Source organism: Hyaena hyaena, unplaced genomic scaffold (assembly GCF_003009895.1).
Source record: "Hyaena hyaena isolate Hyena2069 unplaced genomic scaffold, ASM300989v1 scaffold_387, whole genome shotgun sequence".
NCBI classification, from domain to species: Eukaryota; Metazoa; Chordata; class Mammalia; order Carnivora; family Hyaenidae; genus Hyaena; species Hyaena hyaena.
The window spans coordinates 1424352-1448177 of NW_024081019.1; the positions used below are offsets into that span (position 1 = coordinate 1424352).

The window sequence follows — 23826 nt, forward strand, 5'->3', positions numbered from 1 at the left end:
TAGGAGCACATGTACCCCAATGTTCATAGCAGCACTCTCCACAATAGCTAAAACATGGAAAGAGCCTAAGTGTCCATCAACAGATGAATGGATCAAGAAGATGTGGTTTATCTATACCATGGAATACTACATGGCAATGAGAAACAATGAAATCTGGCCATGTGTAGCCACATGGATGGACCTTGAGGGTGTTATGCTGAGCGAAATAAGTCAGGCAGAGAAGGACAAATATCATATGTTTGCACGTATAGGAGGATTAGGAGGAACTTGACGGAGGAACAAGCGGGAGAAGAAGGGCGGAAATGGTGGGGGAAAGGGAGAGAGGCAAACCATGAGAGACTCTTGAATGCTGACAAAAACTGAGGACTGATGGATGTGGGGGGGAGGGGGGGATGGGCATGAAGGAGGGCACTTTGGGGATGAGCACTGAGTGTTATGTAGAAACTAATTTGACAATAAACTATTTGTAAAAAAAATAAATAAATAAATAAATAAATAAATAAACATTTAAAAAATTTAAAAAAAAAACCATTTTTATGAACACCTGTTTGTACTGCTTATTTTTAGTAGGGCTTAATAGAAATATGAAATATAATTTGATTGTAACTCATTACTATTTATGTTCTCTTCTGGTGGTCTGACCTAAGCACAAGTTCGAAAAGTCAAGCAAGCACATCTGACTTATGTAACTGAGCTCAAATAAAGAACTGAATTATTTTGGGACTTTTCTTGAATTTAGAATTTAAATTTCTGTAATGTTCGATCAAACTAGAAAAACTATCAGTTGACATCATTTCAGAGGTTTATTACTTCAGAGGACTGGGTTCATGTGATTTGGGTAATATTTTACCAAGTATTTCTTTTTCTCTTTTAAATTAAAAAATGTTTCTTTTAAAAAATTATTTTATTTTATCTTAAATTTATTTTTATTAAAAATTTATTTTATATATTTGTAATTGATGTATAACATTGTATAACTTTCAGTTGTACAGTGTGTTGATTCATTATATATTATATATTATAATATTACCACCATAGTGTTAGCTACCACCTCTATCATGTCCCATAATCAGCATTATTTTTTTTGTGGTGGGAAGAATTCAGATCTATTCTGTAAGCAACTTCGGAGTTTGTGATACAGTATTATTGTCTATAGCAAAGTCTTTAAATGGTCTTTTTTTAAACGCAAAATAATGCCACATGGTCCATCTCTAAAATAAACCTCCCTGTGAATGCATTTTTAAGTGGAGGGTTTATATTCCACTCAAACTCCACAAACCTAGAAATAAAGACACTGGGTGCTCCTTAGTGCAGTGGGCCTGAGATCTACCACCTGAGATGGAGTATATTCGACTTCCTCCGATTTCTATGTTTCTTTGTCCAGTCTGGCAGAGAGAACCATCCTGAAACATATACGGCGAGCTTTTACAAGCCTTACCAAAAACAGGCTGTATTTTTTGTGGCTATTTTTTATCTGGTTTCGTTGTACCTATGTACGCAGGTGGGGTGGAAAGAAGGAACAGCTATTTTGAACAGAGAGCTCCAACTTCAGATTTAATCTCAGTGTCCTGCTTGTATTTCTTGCATTCAGGCGACTCCTGGATACAGAGGATGAACTTAGTGACATTCAGTCAGATGCAGTGCCTTCTGAGGTCCGAGACTGGCTGGCCTCCACCTTCACGAGGCAGATGGGGATGATGCTCAGAAGGAGCGAGGAAAAGCCGCGGTTCAAGAGCATCGTTCATGCAGTACAGGCTGGAATATTTGTGGAGAGGTAAAGACAGCTGTCATTCAATGATCAAAGCAGCAAACGGGACACCAGTTTTGAATAACTGGAAGCTTTGTTTTGATTTAATTTTGGTATCTTTATAAACCAGAAAATTGTAGTGGAAACAGATAGTCTTGAATGAGAGATTGCCAAAACATATCTCCTTAACCTCTGTAGCATCATTAGGACAAGCTTTTGCCTTTGCTCAGAATTCTGTTAACTAGAAAAGATCTGGTTTGAGTTTTAAAAAAGGACACCATCTAATCCATCATCCTTTGACATATGTGGATAATGTCTGCATTTGGAACAGGGCAGGAGAACAGTTCATTGAAAGGCTTTGAGTTCCCCATGACACTTTCCAATTTTGTTGGCCATTTTGCTCTTTAAGTTAAATTGCCTCTTTCCCCAGAAATAGGTTCCAGAAATTGATTTATTCTTCCTACAATCCTTATTGAACAAATCAATTTATTCTTCCTATAACCCTCATTGCACAGTTATAGGTTTTAGAAATGCCACATTCAGTTCAAAGTTCACCTGCGACATTTTTCTTCTTGTTTTTGACAGTTCTAAAGAACAAGCTCTTCCAAATGGGTTGCCCATAGGAGTTTCTCATTCATGTTAAAGCACTATTTTGCATACTGTCACTTCTGGCTGAAGTGACCCATTTTAATAATTGAATTTCCAATTTGGGACACATAGACTAATTTTTTTTGTTTCTTTCCAACGGTTCATGTATTTGGGATTGCCTTAATTTCTCTTGAATTTAACTCTTTCTTAGGTGACCTGAATGACTATTAAAAAGGTTGTAAAACATCATTACATTTCTTGGTTTTCCCAACAACATGACTTCTTATTATTTGTCAGTACTTAGTATAAGTGTGTGGCCTGCTAATTCCTCTTTGCAAGAAATAATATTGCATTTTTCCCCTCTGACTTTGCCAGAATGTATAGACGGACATCAAACATGGTTGGACTGAGCTACCCACCGGCTGTTATTGAAGCATTAAAGGTAATACCAATGAAAAGTTCTTACAGTGTACATGGTATCCTATAAAAAATGTAGTTACATTTGTTGTTAAAAAATGAGAGGCTTTCATTTACAAGTTTCCCAATCATTCTTGACTTTCTTCTTTTATTATTTTTTATATATCTGTTCTTAGGGTATCACAGTTTTTTTGCCTTTGTCTTGCTAATTTTTTATTTTTATTTTCCTTCCTTCCTTCCTTTTTATTTATTTATTTATAAGTGCTTATTTATTTTGAGAGAGACAGACAGAGAGAGAGAGTGAATAGGAAAGGGCCAGAGAGAGAGAATCCCAAGAAGGCTCCATGCTCACCAAGAGCCCAATGTGGGGCTTGATCTCACACAGTGAGATCATGACCATGAAATCATGACCTGAGCCAAAATCAAGAGTCAGATACTTAACCAACTGATACTTAACCAACCCAGGCACCTGGATAAGTTTTTAAATCACACTATGTGGGTTTCATTTCTTTCTACATCGCCATCAGAAGGATCTTTGATGATCATAATGGTATCATTATCTGATTATCTACTCTAAGCCCAATTTGGAGGTGAAGAAACTGAGACTTAATGAGATTTTTAAAAAGATGTGGTGAATTAGAGCCAGAACTAAAGTTTGGTACCAGAGTTTCAATCACATTGTAAGCTCTCCGTAACATTTTACTGCATGAATGTGTGTCCCCAGAACCCATATATCCTACTGTTTACCCAAGACTCTCACTGAGCCCAAAAGTTTCATAAGAAGTTACATAGACATTTGAGTTTAAGGGTGCTAAATCCCGCAGAATAACTCCTAAGGCACGCTCTTGGAATTGTATAGAAAATCCCTAGAAGCCTCAAAGTGGATATATTCCTCTAGATATGTGTCAATTCAGGTCCACTGGTTTGAGTTTATCCTGGCCGTACCAAAGCTGATCTGGCTTCTGGATTTGAGGGTGGGGCTGTGCTAAGGGCCAGCATCACCTGGCTGGTTGTCATTGCATGATGTCTGTACATGAAATCATCCATTTGCTCAGGGACATTTTAGCATGATAACTATTATAAAATATATTGTTGTCTTTCTCTGAAACCTGAAGCATGTATTACCTGATGATATTTTTGGAAGATAACTTAAATTACCTATTCATGGAATCAGGGATGTGGGTGCTTAATTCAATGTCAAGAAAGAGCCTTTAGGGCCATTTTGATTATATATTTTGTAGTCTCTTTCTCTCGCTGCAAAGGCTTTCACTAGTTGAGTTTGTGAGACCCTACATTCGGATTCTCAGTTCTCCATTTTCTGTCTCTTAACTTCCTAAGAACAGGAAAGATATTCAAGAAGGTTGCAACAAGAAGACACATGTTTCCTATCACTCCTCTTCAATCCCCCCCACCAGTGCCCAATACATCAGTGAAATTTATAGCCACATTTCATATTTAATCAGTGAAATCACCTCACGAGATCTGATGTTTCATAACACCCATTAAGAAATTGCGTTGATTTTTTTTAACTGAACCTTAAACATTCAGTGAAAACTTAGGGACATTAAAAGAATCCTTTATCTGTTAATTTCTTCTTATTGTGAACATCAATACAGGTGATTATACCCATGCTAAGCAATTTATGAAAATATTTCTTCTAAATTAGAGCACTTTTTCTATGCAAAATAACTGAAGAAAATTTGGAACAACCTGGGACATCCATGAATTGTTATCTTTTGCTTAGGGAAAAGTAATTCTCAGTGTGCACATGTTGTCTTTCTGAGGGGAAAGGAACCTAGATGATTCAGACCAAGAATAAGTACTAACTTTCCAAATTGCTACCCTTCTACACAAGTATTGCTGATAATGTGCATAAGGCTAAAGCTTCCCTTTCTCTTGATCCTGTTAGCTGTTTACGAGGGAAGTTCAAGATCTTTTTACGATGTAATATTTCCCCCCTCCCTAGACTTTGGTTTAACCTGCAGTAGATTGAAGGTGAGTTGGCAAGATCACACAGATATTCTCCCTGCGCCACCCCTCCCCCTTTTATAGGTGGTGCCTGTTAGAAAACGTTATATCTACTTCATTGCCAGCAGTTTATAGGGAACCACTATTGTTTCCTTCTATTATAGAAAATTTCCCAAAAGACTTAGAAAATACAACTCAGTATAATAACCATCATGCTACTGTCTTGTTAACCTTTGTGATCAAGAACATGGCATAAAACTACATTTAAATAAGAGAATTAACCACCACCAATCTCTAAATTTGAAATATGTTGCATTTTTGTTCTTTTAAATTTTTTCCGTCCAATATATGTTAGCTTCTGTTTGGGGAAGTTTTATCTCTAATCTTTTGAGGTGGGGTTATTGAGATTATAGAAATGTGTTGTTGTTTAAAAGGCAGTTGTTGTTGTTGTTTAGAGAGAGACACCCTGGGAAGATTCCAGGTTTAAAGTGGAAGGAAATGAGGAAGTTCATGAATTTTTTCCTCGGGAATGGGCTTTGGGCCAAGTTTGGTAAGACAGGAAGAAGGGCTTAAGACGGTTAAACTAGGTGCTTGTTAAAAATGGAGATTCCATGTCGTGTGGCAGGATTCTGCAAGTCCCTCACCCCAGAATCAGCATTTTTTTCCTGAGCACCTTGGGTGGTTATGAAGAACTTTAAAATCTGAGAATCACAACTAAGGCTCTTTAAAAATTGAGTGGCAGGAAAGAGCATCCATCTCACTATTCCTGCTCTTCCTCTTGTTTCCTAAATTCTGATATTCAGAATAAGTAATGGCTTCTTACTGTGACGATCTCTCCATTTTCAGTGATTGCCTCTCTCTTTTCTATTCATTTGGGAGAATAGAATTAAAAATTGCAGACATCACGGAATGTTCTCCCACCTACTGAGTTTTCCGTGGACTTTTCCTGAGAACTAATGAATGGTCAGACAACGGATGTCATGACAATGGCAATTATAGTAGTTAAGGTGAAGCTTTAGGTCTTGGGTTATCTTAAATGGTCCCACTGTCTACGGCCTAGGCCCTATTGGGGATTTAGGGCATGAGGCCTCTGTCACAGCATATATGCATTGAGTTTACAATGTCTTCTGTTGGCAGTGACATCAGTGGGATTATTACCTGGCTCTGCTACCAAATGGCATTAGACACTTCATCTCATCTTTCTGAGGTTGCCATCTATAAAAGTGAGAGAAGTAACACCTGTTTCCAGAGTTGTGAGGGCTAGCAGTGTACATTAACACTTCTCTCACTGTGCCTGGCACAGAAAATATGCTCAATACTTGGAGCTATTTATTTAGCTGTTATAATGGAGGAGAAATTATAGAAGGCTGAGGTGGGGTTACCACCTTAGAGGTCAGTTGAAGCAATCCACTGAAACCCTTTTGAAAGAGTTTGGTTTTCCCTACATACAGTTCAGCTCTCCTGCACTCTGGCATCCAAGAGAGAGACTCTAATGGCCTTTGGATGATATTTGGTGGTTGGGATGCTTGAGATTGGACAAGATTGGGACAGATGGATGATGTTGGAATGCACTGAGGGCTGAGGCGAGAGCCACTCAGGTGAACAGTTCCAGACAGCCTGAGTCTCCTCCAGGGAACCATCTGTCACTTTACCTTGACTCAACACGGTCTCACATGGGTCCTTATCGTCATGCTTATGGCAGGACAATGTCTTTACTGAAAGTTAAACTCTTTTTTTTTTTTTTTACCTTTATTTATTTTTGGGATAGAGAGAAAGAGAGCGCGTACACAAGTGGGGAAGGGTCAGAGAGAAAAAGGGAGAGAGAGAATCCCAAGCAGCCTCTGTACCACCAGTGCAGAGCCTGATGTGGGGCTCAAACTCACAAACCATGAGATCATGACCTGAGCCGAGGTTAGAAGCGTAACCGACTGAGCCACCCATGCACCCCTGAAACTCCTGACACAAGAAACCAAATGACTGTTGCTTTAACTATTGCTTAAACACGCTTTTGTTTACTACATCCACAGATAGCTGATGACAAGCCAAAGACACATCAGACAAGTTTACATATATCTTGGAGTCTATATCTTTAAAGACATATCAGCCTTTGAACTTCAAGAATGATGTGTGAGGAACGTGTTCAGCTTAGGTCTTAGTTGTACATTTTTTAGTAAAGTGACTTACAGATTTGAGAACTAGGTTCTCAGATCAGTGACTTCAAAAGTGATAGCATTTTTCTGTTTTGTGAAATGAAATATTTCTCCATGATTTTAGCTCAGCAGTTTGAACTGAAGTGACCTGTTACTTGTATTCTATATCAGGCATGTTTCTGAATACTTTAAGTGGGTTAAAGTCTCAACTGTGGACTAAGAGGAAGTCCGTAGGTAGTAGTAAGGGCCTGGGGGGAAGTTTGGAGGAGGGAAGCACCCTAGGTTGCTGTGAAGTGAAATAAAGATGTGAACTTCAGCGGAGTAGTGGCCAGGCTTAATGGAAAGAGCCTGAGCTGAGGCATCTGTTGACCGTGTTTGTGTCCTCGCCCCACTTGTGTCCATAACACTTCACTTGTGATATGTCTTTGAAAATTCAATTCTCAGTTTTCTCATCTGTAAGATGTGATCAATACCACCTACCACTTAGGGTTGTTTTCAGGATATATTACGTATTTGTCACAGGTCACAATACCTAGCATATTGTGGGCACTCGATAAATTACAGCTGTTGTTGCAAATAGTGAGACTACTTAAACTTATTTTATCAATACATGCTACGTAGGTGTGCCAAATTGGAAAAAGTTGGAGGGTGGAAAGGGTCTTAGAGTTTGGGGCTGTGAAAATCCTGGATGAGGGTTGCGGGGAAACTCCCAAATGGAGAGACTAGTAGTTGTACAAGTGGCCGTGGACTAATGCGTTCTTTCTCCCTGCCCTGCCATATAGCATGTGGACAAGTGGTCCTTCGATGTCTTTTCCCTCAATGAGGCCAGCGGGGATCATGCCCTGAAATTCATTTTCTATGAATTACTCACACGCTATGATCTGATCAGCCGTTTCAAGGTCAGTGCCTACTCTTAAAATACATGTGCGTTGCCCATCCTTAGCCCATCTCTTGGGCTAAGACCAAGAGAATCCTTTCAATACAGACTGAAAACTTCTGTGGGTGATTTGGGAAGCATTATCCGGACAGCCGCTTCCCTGAACTCCGTGGCAGGAACTTTTCCTTAAGCCCTTGCCCAGTGGGGATCATGGCAGGCGAGAGGCCAGAGCCCCACAGTTTGATCCCAGTCTTCCTAGAAGTACAGCCAGAGGTGAGAACTAGCAGAACTCCCCTACAACTCTGCCTGCAGATCTCATTTCAGCCTGGCTTCAGGTATTGTCAGGCACTGCTGGCACGGAGACAGTAATGGAGACAGAGTGGGCATGCGCTGTCTCTGCAAACTTCTTTCCCCACCACTTGGCTCAGATTCAGACAAATGCTCTCACTTATCATCTGTGACAGGTCATCGGTATTTCCCAGCCACTCATGCTTCAAGTTAATTCTTCAACTTTAAGTAGAGAGCATGAATTGTTTTCAGTGTTCAGTCCCCTCTGCTGTCTAATACCATGGGCTCTCGAGGTCGGGCCAGGTTCTCTGGGGGAATCAGTGCATTCATCCAGTGACCTTTATCGTACCATGTTCCTCGGACTTCTCTCAACAAATGGATGAACCTCTAGAAAATGCAGGGTGTTGTTGTTGTTGTTGTTTTTAATATAATGCCTTGATCTCTCTAGACAACACAGTTCTTTATGGCTTTCCTAAGGACTGGGTACTTGAGGGTGGATTTCTTACATAGCCATAATTGCAGTGGTCCTTAATTTGTTTTGTATCAAAAATCTGCTTGAAAACCTGGTGGATGGTCAGCTCTTGTGCACATATGCACACTTTTACCTAGCATTTCAGTGACTCATGGATCTCTCATGAACAGCCCAAAGAACCTAGGTTTCTTGAATCTTCATCTCAAAAATGATAATGACTTAATCTCTGGCATATGAGAGACAACATTTAAATGTTTAAAAAATCCACAAATGCTAAGCACTGAAGGATGGTGCCCTTTACAAGGAGGACCGTGTAATGGATGCTCATGAAGCATAATAGTAAAGCATTTTCCTTATTTATTGATTGATCTTTCTATCTAATGTGATAGCTAGTCTCCTGGAATCCACGCTCTTTCTTTTTTCCCCAGTGTTGTATTTGATAATTTATCCTAAACCAAGGAATTAATCCAGGAAAGAAATACAGCGAATGTTTTCAGAGTTTCCTTCTTGGGTAAAGACATTTTGCAATTGTCTTTATTTTCTGCCACACAGATAAAGCGGATATGTATATTATACATATTTGAGACAGAAAAAGAATGAGGCTAATTGGAAATATTATTCCAAATTGCAATGTGACAGTAATTAATTGCCAAGTAATACAACATATTTTGTTGTGTTTTTTCCATGTGTCCAGTGTGTACAATCACTCCTTCTAAAGGGCACGGTTTTCAGGAGGTGGAAGCCTATGTTTATTTTGCGATGATTTTACAACTTGAGACCTCTGTGTACTTTATGTTTTCCCCCAAAATAAATGAGATATGCTACACACCATGTGTTCATTTATTTCTCAACTAAAAGACCTGAGCCTTTGCTTGAGAAATAAATGAACACGTACCTTTCTGCCCTAAATGTCTCTGAGATGATCCTGTTTCATGCCCCTGGGGCTCGAAACTGAGAACAAAAAACGATTTGCAGGCAGACTGTTCTTCAACCAGGGACTTCCTGTGAGATCTTTCAAATCAGCTGATAATTTGTTCAGTAATTTTTACTAATTTTGAAAAGTTCCAGTTTCTTCACGCGGTATGCTATGCCTCCAGAAAGAGGCAGCTAGAGTGCCTTAGATTCCTGCTGCCTCACTCCAGGCTACAAAATCACTAGCTAATCCACCTTACTGCTCTCTTTCAGATCCCCATTTCTGCACTTGTCTCCTTTGTGGAGGCCCTGGAAGTAGGATACAGCAAGCATAAAAATCCTTATCACAATTTAATGCATGCCGCCGATGTCACACAGACTGTGCATTACCTCCTTTATAAGACAGGAGTAGCGGTAAGTACAGATAGGACCTCTTAGATGACCCAAAAAATGTGGTGATTTTTTTTGTATTGGAGGCACAGGAAGTGCACTGGTGCGTGGACTTCCTGCTCCCCCCAAATTGTCTAACCAGTCACTGATGATCTTGGGGTTCTTTGTTGCCTCTGATATTTTCTCCATCCTGGACTTGATGGAATGAATACGTGGTAGTGACGTGCATCTTTATTAGGCTATGGCCAAATTAAATATAATTTCTAGAACGAAATCTATATTTCCAGATATGGAGAGTAGTACTCTTAACCTCTTGCTATGACCAATGACTGTGCTATCCATGTATACTGAAATCATACCAAGTGTGCCTGGCAACCACAGAACGCACAGCTACCTTTCAGTTTAAACCACTAGACCTTTTTCACAAGGACTATGGTTATTCTCATCTTATTAATGTGTGTTTGATTTTTATTTTTTTACCTAAGTGTCAATGTTATTTCTAACCATTTGAAATTTTTCTTGCTTGTTTTGGCTCACCATTTCAACTCTTTAGATGTTTTTGAATCTCTATAATCCATTGTATGAACTGACCTGTTTAACTTGCTTATCTCTGCCTTTTCCCATTTTGCTTTGATGGAAGCCATTAATTTGACAAGATATAGCTCTTAGTGACAAACAGCTAGTTCTCTATGTTGGGTCTCTTGTGACTTTTCCTTTGAAATCATCTTCAGAGTTGACATCAAGGTACACATTCTTTGGCTATGGTTATTAATTAGCCCATAAACTCAACACGTTTGTTATTTTTTCCTCTAGGGCATGTTGAAAGGCTTGGTCTAATGTCTCACTGAATTAAAAATGGAACACAGTGGGAGGAGTGTGGGCTTTGAAGCAAGATATAGTGGGATATAAATCCTTGAGTAATTACTTATTAGATTTTGTGACCTATGATAAATTGCATAAATCTCTGAGTCAAGATTTCCTCATTCTTAAAATGGTAAAAAATATTCCATCTTGTAGAAATACTGTGGTGGTTAGGAATAAACTATCAAAAAGATGAAGTGCTCTATCTGCCTCATAAAGAAGCTGAGCAGTTAGGAATTGTGAGTAAAACTTTGCTGGACTGCCCCCCAAAACCTCTTATCAATTTTCAGTTCTTTTTTGTTGTAAAACTGATTTTTTTAAAAAAAAATTTAACGTTTATTTATTTATTTAAAAATTTTAAAAAATATTTATTTATTTTTGAAAGAGAGAGAGAGTGGGAGTGGGAGAGGGGCAGAGAGAGAGGGAAACACAGAATCTGAAGCGGGCTCCAGGATCTGAGCTCTCAGCACAGAGCCCAACATGGGGCTCGAACCCAAGGACCTGACTGTGAGATCATGATCTGAGCTGAAGTCGGATGCTTAACTGACTGAGCCACCAAGGCATAAAGGGGGCCTGTTTAACGTGATAAACAGATTTTTACCAGAAACATAGAACAGGCTTAGTTCCATGGTGGTTCCATGAAGCATGGAGCAAAACAGGGATGCCTACATTAATGTTGCTATTGAGCATTTTTCTCCAGGTCTCAGCCAATGCAATATAGTATCTAAAAAAGTTGAAGAAGTATCCTGTGAAAATACTTTGACCGTCTCATTTAAAAAATCAAGAAAATCAACCACAAATGATTAGATCAAATAAAAAACCTCAATAATATCTAGATAAAATCACTGTCCTCTTCACTGGAAATTAGCAAGTATAATAGAAAAATACACATTCCTGAGAGTTTTAAAAAAATCAATAAATTACTAATGAATAACTTCAAAAGTGATAAAAAGGAAACTGTAAAACTAAAAGGCAGAGAAGCAATGTTTAAATTAAAAAATCATTATATTTTTAATACAAATCTTCAGTGTCCTATAGATGTCAGTTTTCCTCGTATTAATCTATAAATTCAAAGCGATGCCAATAAAAAGTAATGAAACATGATAAACTGAGTCTGAAATTTATGTAAAATAGATATTTCACAACTGTGGAAAAAATGTATGTGATCGGTAGTTCTTATTCTACTAGGTATTAAAATATCTACTCTATTAAAACTATAGTAATAAAGACAGGGTGGTCTGGGCACTTGGGTGACTGAGTTAAGTGTCTGACTCTTGATTTTGGCTCAGGTCATGATATTATCATTTGTGAGATCAAGCCCCGCATTGGGCTCCATGCTGTCAGCATGGAGCCTGCTTGAGATTCCGTCTCTCTCTCTCTCTCAAAAATAAATAAAATAAAATAAAATAAAATAAAAGACAGGGTGATATTTGTGCAAAAATAGACAAATATATGAATGAAGTCGAGTAAAGTTTCAAAAACTAAGCCCAAATTTATGTATTGAGCACTTATTATGTACTAGGTACATTTTTACAGGATGAGGATACATTGCTGCTCTTATAGAACTTATGTTCTAGGGGGAGGTTATATATAGAAGACCAATGAAAAAATAAACAAGAAAATACCCCAGTGTTCTGCAGAGAATTAAAAAAGGGCACCCACACAAGGAAAACTGGGAGTTTTGTTAGACAATCAGGAAAGGCCTCTCTCTGGAGGTAATATTTAATCTGAGATGGTCATGAGTTTTGGCTTGAGCCATGCCAAGAACTGAAGAAGGCTATGCCAGCAGAGTTAAGGTGGGATTAGTACGTAGCCTCTCATGAGAGAACAGCTTTTCATCATTCAAGGAGCAGAATATAAAAGCAAACATAGTGGGGACAGTACATGAGGGGAACAGTGGTATGAGACAAGTGTGGAGAAGGCAGGAATCAGACCAAGTCTGGCTTTACAGGCCTGGGTAATGAGTTTAAGTATAGTTTCTAGGTGCAGCATGAGGCCTCTAAAGGATTTCAGACAGGGGAGTGATGTGCTCTGATAAAGATTAGAAAAGTGATACTGTGGAGGATAGATTTTGAGGCGGCCTGGTGGAAGAGTCCTGTAGAAGTCTACCAGAGAGATAATGGTAGTTTGAACGCGGAAGGACAATCCTGGGATACAGAGACAAAAACATCTGTTTTTGAGGTAGAGTTAAAAGGACTGGGTGGTGAATAGAATTTAAAACTTTAAAAGAGAAGAATCAAGAGTACATCTTACACCTCCGGTTTGATAAACAAGGTTAATGAGAAAGCCTGGTGTGGTGGCAAAACACGCTTTGGGAGAGGGGGAGTCAACAGTTTTGATTTAGATGTGTTGAGTTTCAGATCCTTATTAGACATCAGTGTGGAAACGTCAGGCAGGAGGAGAATGAATGGAGTCTAGAGCTCTGGGAAGAGGTCAGGGATTCTCATGCAGATTAAGAAATCTTCAGCATATCAATAGTCCAGAAAAGACATGGAATTAGATGAGATTATCTAAGGAGAGAGTATGAATAGAGAAATAGAAGGGGCTCTCCCGTGAGTCCTGGAGCAGTCTACAGTTTAAAATGAAGGTAAAGAATTAGAGCCAGTAATGGTAACTAAAAAGGAGTGGTCAGTGACGTGGGAATAAAAACCAAGAGAGTGCAGTGTCATGCAAGCCAAGGAAGGAAAGTGTTTCAAAAGAGATTAGTGAATTGTGTGGGACATGCCAAAATGTCAAGTAGGGTGAGGACAGACAAGTAACCGCTTTTGGCAACATAGAAGTCATCTGTGCCCTTGACATGAGTGGTCTCAGTGCTTTGGTGAGGGTGGAGCACTGACTAGAGGATAGTGAAGAAAGACTGTGGGTGAGAAGGTAAGGATGTGTCTATAGACGACAACATTATAGGGAAAATGATTCAGTGCAAAAAGTGTTTTGAGGACTGTTGTTCATTTGGGGGGAAAAAGAATGTTATTGTTCTACTTTAAATCATTCACCAAATATTGGACAAATGAATTAAAGATATGAGTACAAAGATAAAAATCTGATCATATTAGAAAAATATATGAGAATATGTTTATATACTTGAAAAAGGAAATTCCTTCTTAAATACAGAAGTTATATAAAAATATTGATTAAATGGAGTATATTAAAATTAAAACCTGTAGGATAAAAAGAATCATCATAATGATAGAGACCTATCATCTGTCTATCTATCTCTCTCTCAAAAATATAGAGAAAGCAAGAATTAAGATCCAAGTTATAGAAAGGAATCAACAAGAAAGGATGCAAATTCAGTAGAAAAATAGGAGGAAACCAATTCACAGATTTAAGATTGCCCTGTTATAAAGTTTCTGTCATAGGCAGAATTCGGTATTCCCCTGCTTTCCACTCCCCAATATACATTGTGGGAAGTCCTAATCTCCAGGGCTTCGGAATGTGACTGTATTTGGAGATAGGGTCTTTAAACGGATAATGTAGGTCACGTGGGTGAGCCAATATGACTGCTGTCCGTATACAAAGAGGAGATTAAGATTGCAGACATGCACGTGCACAGAGGAAAGACCATGTGAGGACACAACACAAAGGTGGCCATGTGCAACCTGAGAAGAGGGCTCTCAGCACAAAGCAATCCTGCCAATGCCTTGATCTTGGAATTCTAGCCTCTACAACTGTGAGAAAATACGTTACTATTTAAGCCATCTAGTCGGTGGCCATTTTGTTATGGCAGCCCAAATAGAGTAGCAGAGCCATGATTTGGTCTTAGGACTGACTTCAAACACCATGCATTTAAATATTTAACTATGCTTCTATAATGCCTGTGGCAAAAAAGAAAAAAAAAAGAAAGAAAACAAACCACCCCTGACATTCTTACACCTCAGTGTCCTCATGTGATCCTTGAAATTATTGTGGTGAGGATCAAAATAGATGTGAAAACATACTTTGGACTCATCTATTGAACATATATTCAGTCAGTACTTTCTGTGTACAGTGTACTGTGGAGATATAAAGGTGAATCATACATAACTTTTTTAGCCCTTGAGAAAAAAAATCCAAGTATTTATGCTAATGCAAGTTATCATTAACATGAATGTTATATCAGAGCAGCCAATGATCATGATGTATTGCATGCTGTTCTTAACTGAGCTCATTTGCCATTGAATTTTCATTATCAATTCAGGCCATATTCAAAATCATTCTTAAATATAGAAACTACTTCCCGCCCACTCTCTCTTGGAAATGCAGCTCAAAACAAATTTCTTTCATTGCAGGCTTACAGAAACAGTGGGGAGCATTCTGATGAATGGAGAGCATATTGTTACTCTAACCTTTCATTACAAACCAAGAGGGGGAAAACGCTTTAAATCATTTCAGTTTTATAAACTGTAAGACACATAGGGAATCAAAACATCCCATTGATAAAGTGATGTCTGGGCTTCAACATCAACAGTATTACTCACTGTAATCTGTTTATATTATTCATTATTGCTTAACTTAGATTCCAAGGAGATGCTTGAATCCTTTCAGAATTATTTTGCCTGCTCTTAAGAGAAAAATCCTTGAGCAGAATTAGACTGAAGAGTTGTTGATTGAATAAATATGAATTAGACTCTGAGCTCCAGTCAAAGTTTGATTTAGGTCAAAAGATTCCAAACTATAAAGCCATCCCTTGGCCCCTTTCATTGCTTTTGTTGAGCAAGTGCCATTAATTTTCCTTTTATTTATTTTAGAAGGGAGAAGCTATGTATCTTGTTCTTTTGATCATATATGTTGTCTTCATATTTGTAAGGGAAACACCAAGGACATATAAATGATTAACGAGTACTAAATAATTTTATTAGTCTGCGGTCAGCAGAATTTTGGCCCCTGTGACCTTTGCCCTCTGCTATAACACTTACTAATGTTACACTGGATGACAAAACACTAATACAGTGAAGGTTACTAATCAGGGTTCCATGAAATAGGGAGATGAGCCTGGATTCTCAAGGCAGGCCCAGTGTAATCATCTGGGTTCTTTCAAATCAAGAGGCGGCAGAGGAAGTGTGAGGACTCCACAAGCTATTGCCAGCTTGAAGATGGCAGGGGCCAAGTAGAGAGCACAAGAAGGAAACAAATTCTGCCTATGCCCTGAATGCACCTGGAAATGGATTTTTTTCCACAGAGCTTCCAGAAAAGAACACAGCCTGCCAACACCTTGATTTCAGCCGTGTGAGATCCTCCCTGGAAAATCCAGCCACGTTATGCTGACTTCTACAGAGCTGTTGGCTAATGACTGGAATGTGTTCTTTGAGCCTTGAGTTTGTGGTAATTTAAGCTAGCAATAGAAAACTAACAAAGGGGTGGAAACATTACAAAGAAACTGTTATTCCCATATTAAAGCCACAACTTGCTAATAATGTCCCCTCTAGCAGTTTTGCCCATGTCATTTTCCTTGAGGTGTCCACCACCCTCCACCTGCCAACGTACCCATGCATACTGGGCTTGTTTCCTGAGTCCCAGGCTTGCAGAATTTGAAGTCCACTGCTACCAGTTGTCAAGGCATCCCTGTCATTGAATTAGATGTGACACCCATATTTTGTAGATAGGGAAATACTGATAGGCTCTGTGGCTTGTCCCTTATCACAGTTTGATAAATCTGGAATAAAATTCATGTGGGACTTAAGTTTCTTACTTTTGAGTTGTCATAAAAACTTCTGGGTTCACAGTAATTAACTTGGAAAAGGCAAGGAGATCTGGACCATATTAAAATATGGAGCCCAGGGGCGCCTGGGTGGCTTAGTCGGTTAAGCGTCCGACTTTCGCTTAGGTCATGATCTCGCGGTTCGTGGGTTCGAGCCCCGCGTGGGGCTCTGTGCTGGCTGCCAGCTCAGAGCCTGGAGCCTGTTTCAGTCTGTGACTCCCTCTCTTTCTGACCCTCCCCTGCTCACGCTGTCTCTCTCTCTCTCTCCTAGAAATAAATAAAAATATACATAAAAAAAAATATGGAGCCCAGGGGCTCCTGGGTGTCACAGTCAGTCAAGCATATGACTCTTGATTTTGGCTCAAGTTATGATCTCATAGTTTGTTGGATTGAGCCCTCCAGTGAGCCCTGCACTGACACCATGGAGCCTGTTGGAATTCTCTCTCCCTCTCTCTCTCTGCCCCTTCTCCAATTGTGTGCTCATACTCAATCTCTCTCTAAATAAATAAATAAACTTAAAAAATATGAAGCCTCATTTCCCTCAAAATAACTTCTTTCACCTTCTCTGTCTCTATTAACGGTGCTACCTAATACAACCCATCATTTGTTTTGTTTTGTTTTATATTTTTGTCACTCAGGCTAGTAACATTAGGACCATCTTTAATTCACTCTTAACCTTGACTGCAACCTCTTCCGCCCACTTGCAGTCAGTTAATTGCTAAGCCAAATATATGGATTCTACCTCCATACTGTCTCTGTGTCCTGTAAGGACTTTCCCCTGCAGAAGTACTGTTCTTATTTCTCGCCTTCAGTGGCATGCTGACTGCATTACCCTCTTGCATATAAACTTCATTGCCTCTTGAATCCAGTTTGTGTCCCTCACTCTGGCTTTTAGTGCCTGACACCATAGGGCTCTAATCAGCCCAAACTCCCACTCCTCTAAAGGGAATCATTTCCTTACTCATGATGAATCAGCTTTTGACACTGGGATTGGCTTATTTGTTCATTCTTCTGAAAATGCCCTTTTCCGTTTCTGGTTCTGTCCAATCTTCAAGGCCCATCTGTGAAGCTGTTTCTCATGCTTTTCTTTTCTTTTCTTTTCTTCTCTTCTTTCTCCTCTCTCTTCTCTTTTCCCTTTCTTTCCCTTCTCTTTCTCTTTTCCTTTTTTTCCTCTCTTTCCCCTCCCTTCCTCTGTTCCTTCCTTCCTGTGTTCCTTCCTTCCTTTTATGCCAGATACTATCTGTCCTTTCTTCTGATCCTCAAGCAACAGAACTGATTTCTAAGCATCCACAGGGTTTTTTGAAAATCAAGGGTATTTAAATGACTTTTAAAGGCTATGGTATTATTTTTCTTGTTGTTTGCTTATTTAAATCATTTGCTGGTTTGGGTTTATTAGAAGTAAGATAGGATCTTGTTAGTGTTTGGGCAAAGGGGAGAAGTTACACTGATATTTGTAATAGAACCGTAATTATGTAGTTATTTAGACACCTGCTATCTGGGCTGATGCTCTGTGATCCAGATTTGTTTAGATGCTATATTGTCTCCCAGTCATAATCTTTTTATGGATTGACTTACTGATTTATTTAACAATAGGAAAAAAAAAAACCCTTCCCTTTTATTTGTTTTTCCATGAGTTTAAATCCATGAGGGGAAAAGCATCACATGGGTGTTGTGTCCAATGGCCTTACCAGGAAGGTTGCTTTGGAATTTGCCATGAATCATCCCACTGTTTCCATGAGCATGAATTACCTTTCCTCGGATAGTCTGGTTTTATTGGGTGTGCCACCAGGGGTCACCTTTCCTTTGTACACATGAACACTCTCTTGCCTAGAGAGACTTCAGTTTCACCTCTAGAATAAACATTTTCAGTTGTAAGAAGAGCTGTGTGCTTCCAGAGACCCTGCTTATAGCCAACAGGAATAGCCTTGGACCACATTATTCCAGACATATTTGTGACTTTAGAAGTTCTGTTCCAAGCAGGGCTTATCAGGCTCCAAAATAGCCTCCTAATCTTATTTTAAAATGTTAACTTTGGGGGTGCCTGGGTGGCTCAGTCAGTTGAGTATCCAACTCTTGGTATTGGCTCTGGTCATGATCAGGATTGAGCCCCATACTGAGCTCTGCACTGACAGTGTGAAGCCTTTTTGGGATTCTCTCTCTTGCTCTCTCTTTGTTCCTATGCTGCTTACATGCTCTCTTTCTCTCTCAAAATAAATAAACAAACTTAATTAAAATAAAATAAAATCTTAATTTTGCATGAGCATGGAGAAAGAGATACATTGGGGCATGGGGTGGGTGGGTAGAGAGAGTGAAGGCCGATGGGTGGGGACAGCGTACTGGCAAAGCAAAGAAAGACATTGCCAAAATGAAAAAAATATGTGTATGGAAGATAGCAATAACATGTGTAGTATAAAATTATACCTATAGAATTTTATGTAAACCTGAGTAAACACAGGAACAATGACCCAAAGGAAATGTGACAGAGATTCAGTGGGAACTCTGGAGACCTAGTATGTGGGTCTTCACATGGCTAGCTGTGTGACCTTGAGTAAGTCATCAAGCCTCTCCCAGTTTCAGTTTTCTCATCTAGAAAGTGGAGGCAACAACAGTATCTATCCTCATGGAGTTGTGTGTATGGCATGAGTTTCTATATGCGAAGCACCTAGAATACTTCCTGACACAGAGTGAGCCCCTGTAGGCGCTAACCCTGATGAGAACGCCCCTCACTGTTTTCAGGGCAACACTGCAGCTTTAGTTCACTTGCAGTTCTTAATGATCTTAAATGTTCATTTCATCTTGTTGGTTTTTCATCTTAGTCTGTGTTTTCTTTACGTCTTTCTGTTCCTTATAGATCAGTTTGTAATTTTTTTGTTTATTTATTTTGAGAAAGAGAGAGAGAGTGCACGAGCATGAGTAGAGAAGGGGCAGGGCGGAGAAACAAGGAGAGAGAGAGAATCCCAAGCAGGCTCAACTCTGATAATGTGGGTCTCAAATTCATGAACCATGAGCTCATGACTTAAGCCAAAATCAAGAGTCAGATGCTCAACTGACTGAGCCACTCAGGCACTCTAGTTTGTATTTTTGAAGCATAATATATCAAAAGATGCTAAAAAGTTTCCTGACGTTTCATGCTGAATTCTGCTAGAAATCATTTTCAAAAGTGGTTTTTTTTCCCCTCAGTATCTCTATTCTTATTCTTTTCCTAACTGCAGAGGCTATTTCCCCCCATAGGTTGTATGTAGTTCATTTATTTTACCTTCACTTCTCCACAAAAAAAGTAATAATTCTCAGGAAGTTTTGAAGATGAATTTCGAAATTAGTAGTTAATTGAGAAGAAAAAACAGTTGAGGTGGGAATTATAAAAATTTATGTGTTCATTTTTTAATAATTTTGTACTGTTTTAAATCAAGTAAATATATTGTGTTCACTAATCCTTAATTCTGACTCCTAGCTCTTTTCTGAATTCTGCTGATTTGGGTACTCATATTTGTCTTGCTTTACCTCTGCTCCTTCTAAAATTTCTAGTTTCATTTCTTCAAAGGGAAATGGGAACTTAGAGATACTCATGAAACAAACTCAGTGCAGAATCCCTCTAAATTTTTATAATTATTTCCTTTTGTTTCACACTTGCCACACTGTCCAAATCATTGCATTTCGGTACTATAGGTAAACAGCTTAATTTTTGTGTTCATATTTTATTGGTTTTACATCATATTTAACTATGTAATCATAATAACAAATGCAACTTGTCAAAATAGGGTTTGGAATAAACCACACTGAAACTTAGGAGTATCAATTCAACTAGTAACAAAAGTGAGCTGAGGGTCCCAGAGGTTGGGCTAACAGTCATAGATGTTCTGTCATGTGGGCATTGGGCTGTATGGTTTACAGAAGGGTTGGGGAGGATCAGTGAATCTCAAGTTATTGAAGTGGAAGTCAGTTAAGAGAGCTTCAAATATGCAGTGGCTGTCAAACTCTAGTATACATCAGAATTATCTGGATTGCTTGGTAAAACACAAATTGGTGGTAAAATCCAGTGTCTGGTTTGGGGCATTTGAGGTGGGATTTGCCTTTGTAACAAGCTGCCAGGTGATGCTATCTCTGATGATCCAGAAAACATAGTCTGAGAACCTTGGATTACAGCCAGTTTGGGTGGTGTGAATGGGGAGAGGTCTCCTCAAAAATCAGCATGCATAAGACAGATTAGTTTTTCTGTTACTCTTAGTTCTTGGTATTGTGTTGAAATTTTTAATACATCTTTTTCCCTGTGTCTACCCAGAAACTTTATGTGGAATTTGGGAAGGAATACAATGAGGGCTTTTAATGTCTTCATGTTTGTTGTTTTTTGCTTCCTTGAAAAAAAATAAAACTTCTAGTTAGGATTTTTAACCTTGCTGGGCATGCTACTTTCAAATCACATGTCCCCAAGTCTCCTCACAGGAAAAGAAAATTCTGTCAGAAAACGTGTGCTCGGCAACAGCTTGCCAGCTGCAGGGCGGAAAGGCGGCCATGCGGGCATGTTGTCAGCGAGCCTATGAATATCTGAGAAAGAGGCAGATTATCTGATTGCCCTGTAATCTCCCTTTCAGAACTGGCTGACGGAGCTGGAGATCTTTGCTATAATCTTTTCAGCTGTCATCCACGACTATGAGCACACCGGAACCACCAACAATTTCCACATTCAGACCCGGTGAGGATGTCGAATATGGGGAGAAGAGGCAGGAGGGGGCAGCGATAGAGATTTCTAAGTCAGATAGGTATTAGTCACCTTGCCTTTGCGTGGTTACTCTATTATGCATTTCTGAAAAAAGACACTTTTCAACATGATATCAGCCTGGTCAGCTTTGATCAAGATTTAGAGTTTGAGAAGCCATGTACTCCCAGTTCTCATATTTTAGTCACATTGAATATGGATATCGTTTTCTTCTCTATTGCTTCTCTAATCCTAGCTATTTGTTTACAGACTATGCACACTATTTCTACTAGGCGGTAGAACACTTCATGTAAAGGTGAAGATGCCAAGTAGACTAAATCAGTGAGCCTGAGCCAGGATTGGGGTGTCTCTGTTGACATGAACAATACCTATTGTGTTGCCCTGTGATCTCTGGGATTCTGGGGATGCTCTTCTTATCCCTCCTGTTTTTATCCCTGCTCTGTTTTGTGCTTACATTGCTCCCTCACATAGGGCTGGGGAAGCTGGGTTGCTCATGTACTGTAGACCACCTTCACTACAGACGACCTATGTACCCACTATAATGACTCTCTGTGCAGGGTATTAAGTGCGGGTCCAAGGGCTCCACTCTGAACCTCTAGACTATAACAGATATCACTAATCAATTTTTTTTTAACCAAACTTTGCATTTGTCCTTAATATGCCTCTCAGCACACAATTCCAGGCAAGTAGTCTCAGTCAATTGTCTTTTCCATGCAGGAGGAAACCTTACCTGTCCTGTCCTGGCCTTGCCCAAGAGCTTACCTTCTCTTAAGACAATTATATGAAACTCTGATAGTGGGGTTAATTGGGCCTCGGCATAGTAATGAAAAGAAGCTAGAATTTGGAGAAAGATGGCATGACTAAGAGGGAGAACGTAGCAGTGAGAGATGAGAATTTAAAACCAAATAAATACTTGCTGTTTCACTTGAAAAAGCAGGTGCACACTCCAGATAGGATTGTATTCATTGAATCAATTGACATGTATTTAATGAACCCAACACTTAACTCTGGGGTATACAACAGAAGACAATAGTGTCTGATCTCTGTTCAGAAGAGGAATTGCAATAGAATAGCAGCAGACAAAGGGACTTAAGCAGTTAGCTTCCTTGTCTACCTCCTGCTACTTCACACAGAGGAGCCTCAGCTGCTGGGAAGCAGCCTTTTGTGGTTCTGTTGCAAAGTCTTTAAATATAGGGAATTCCTCAGAGCAGCTCTGGTTAGTGGACATCTGTGAGTGGAGCCTTTGTTCTGAGGACAGAGGCTGTGGTGAATAGCATCTGCTGAAGGAGGAGAGGTGGGTGGACTGTACATGGGTCTTTGCTGGAGACCAATGTCAAAAGCAATCTCAACTCAGAGGAATGGCTTAATTTTAGCAGCAGCTGGACAAGAGCTTAATATCACAAAATACACATCAGTTAGAGCCTTACTTAAAAGATGTAAGATCAGACCTTTCACCACGGGATTTGCATGTTTTGTGTTATCTCCATAGGAGTGGGGATATTCCAGTGGGTTCAGTTATGCTCGGTTTGGAATAGAATTTAAACACTGGCCTTCTCTATTAGAACTTTATTCAAAGCATCTCAGCCCACGTGATCCCTGTACAGAAAACTAAATCTGTGACCTGGTTCTTTGTCCTTTGATGGTATTAAGCCTAACACTTTAAAGGTATGCTAGATATATCCCCAAACGTGGCCAATGACAGTCAGCAGTTATTGCGGGGAGCAGTGGCTGAAATGTCAGAAGACCTCACCTTCATCCCAGCCCTGACACTTAGGTTCTATGGGGCTCTGTGAAGTCACTTGCATCACTGAGACTCAGCTTCCTTGATGAGGGAAACAAACAAACAAACAAAAACCCTGTAATGATCTAAGATTTCATTAAATTGAAGAAATTGAAATAGTAAACACACTGCTCTGTGTTTGGTGCAGTGGTCTGTGAGAAAGTGACTAACAATTGTCATATAACCCTTATATTCTTTACTCTCAATTTTACACGTTTGGCTTTGACATGGCAGATTTTAAGATCAAGGTACTACCAGACGAACTTGGCAGACTGTACTTATCAGGTGGTATGTGTTAAGAAAATTATAATGATAATAAACAAATTCTTTCATGGAATACAATTTTTAAAACTTAAGGTAATTCCAGAAGATACAAGGAAGCTTGAGCTGACCTGTGTTTTATGAAATCACCTTTGCTACTAGTAGAGATAATTAAGATCTGGTTATAGGATAGTTTTCAGAGAGTTCTCAGGTTGGATATCAGGTATTTCACATTCACATACTGACATTAAAATACCCTACATATATATCTGTTGATAATTTGTAGTGTTCGGTTTTAGCTTTTTGGTTGATATAAATGGCCTGGGGGCAAAGATAATTGTTACATATAGGGGAAAAAAAAAGATGGTGCATTCTAGCTCGAGAGAGTTGCCTGGAAAAACTCAACCATTTAACATCCTAAATTATTTTGCTTGGCTTTCTGTTCAGGTCAGACCCTGCTATTCTGTACAACGATAGGTCTGTATTAGAAAATCACCATTTAAGTGCAGCTTACCGCCTTCTGCAAGAGGATGAGGAAATGAACATTTTGATCAACCTCTCAAAGGATGACTGGAGGTAAGGATGAGGCAGAAGAGGGATCTGGAGGCCAAGAAAGGAGCCACCAGGAAAGATGAAGTATGCTGCTTTTGGAGAAACAATACACCACTCGAAATGTTTATGACACCCTTTCACCTGCCTCCAACCCCCTCCCACCCACCACCCT

General features: G+C 39.3%; 1 protein-coding gene across 2 annotated transcripts in view; it reads left to right on the forward strand.

Annotated features, from left to right (window-relative positions):
* Positions 1-23826, forward strand: part of PDE1C (phosphodiesterase 1C) — a 519825-nt gene that overhangs the window by 411929 nt on the left and 84070 nt on the right. For both annotated transcript variants that reach the window (XM_039251155.1, XM_039251156.1), the window contains 6 exons: positions 1592-1774; positions 2711-2777; positions 7653-7769; positions 9693-9833; positions 20937-21037; positions 23550-23678. In XM_039251155.1, coding sequence (XP_039107086.1) covers positions 1592-1774; positions 2711-2777; positions 7653-7769; positions 9693-9833; positions 20937-21037; positions 23550-23678 — 738 coding nt within the window. The remainder of the gene's footprint in view (positions 1-1591; positions 1775-2710; positions 2778-7652; positions 7770-9692; positions 9834-20936; positions 21038-23549; positions 23679-23826) is intronic.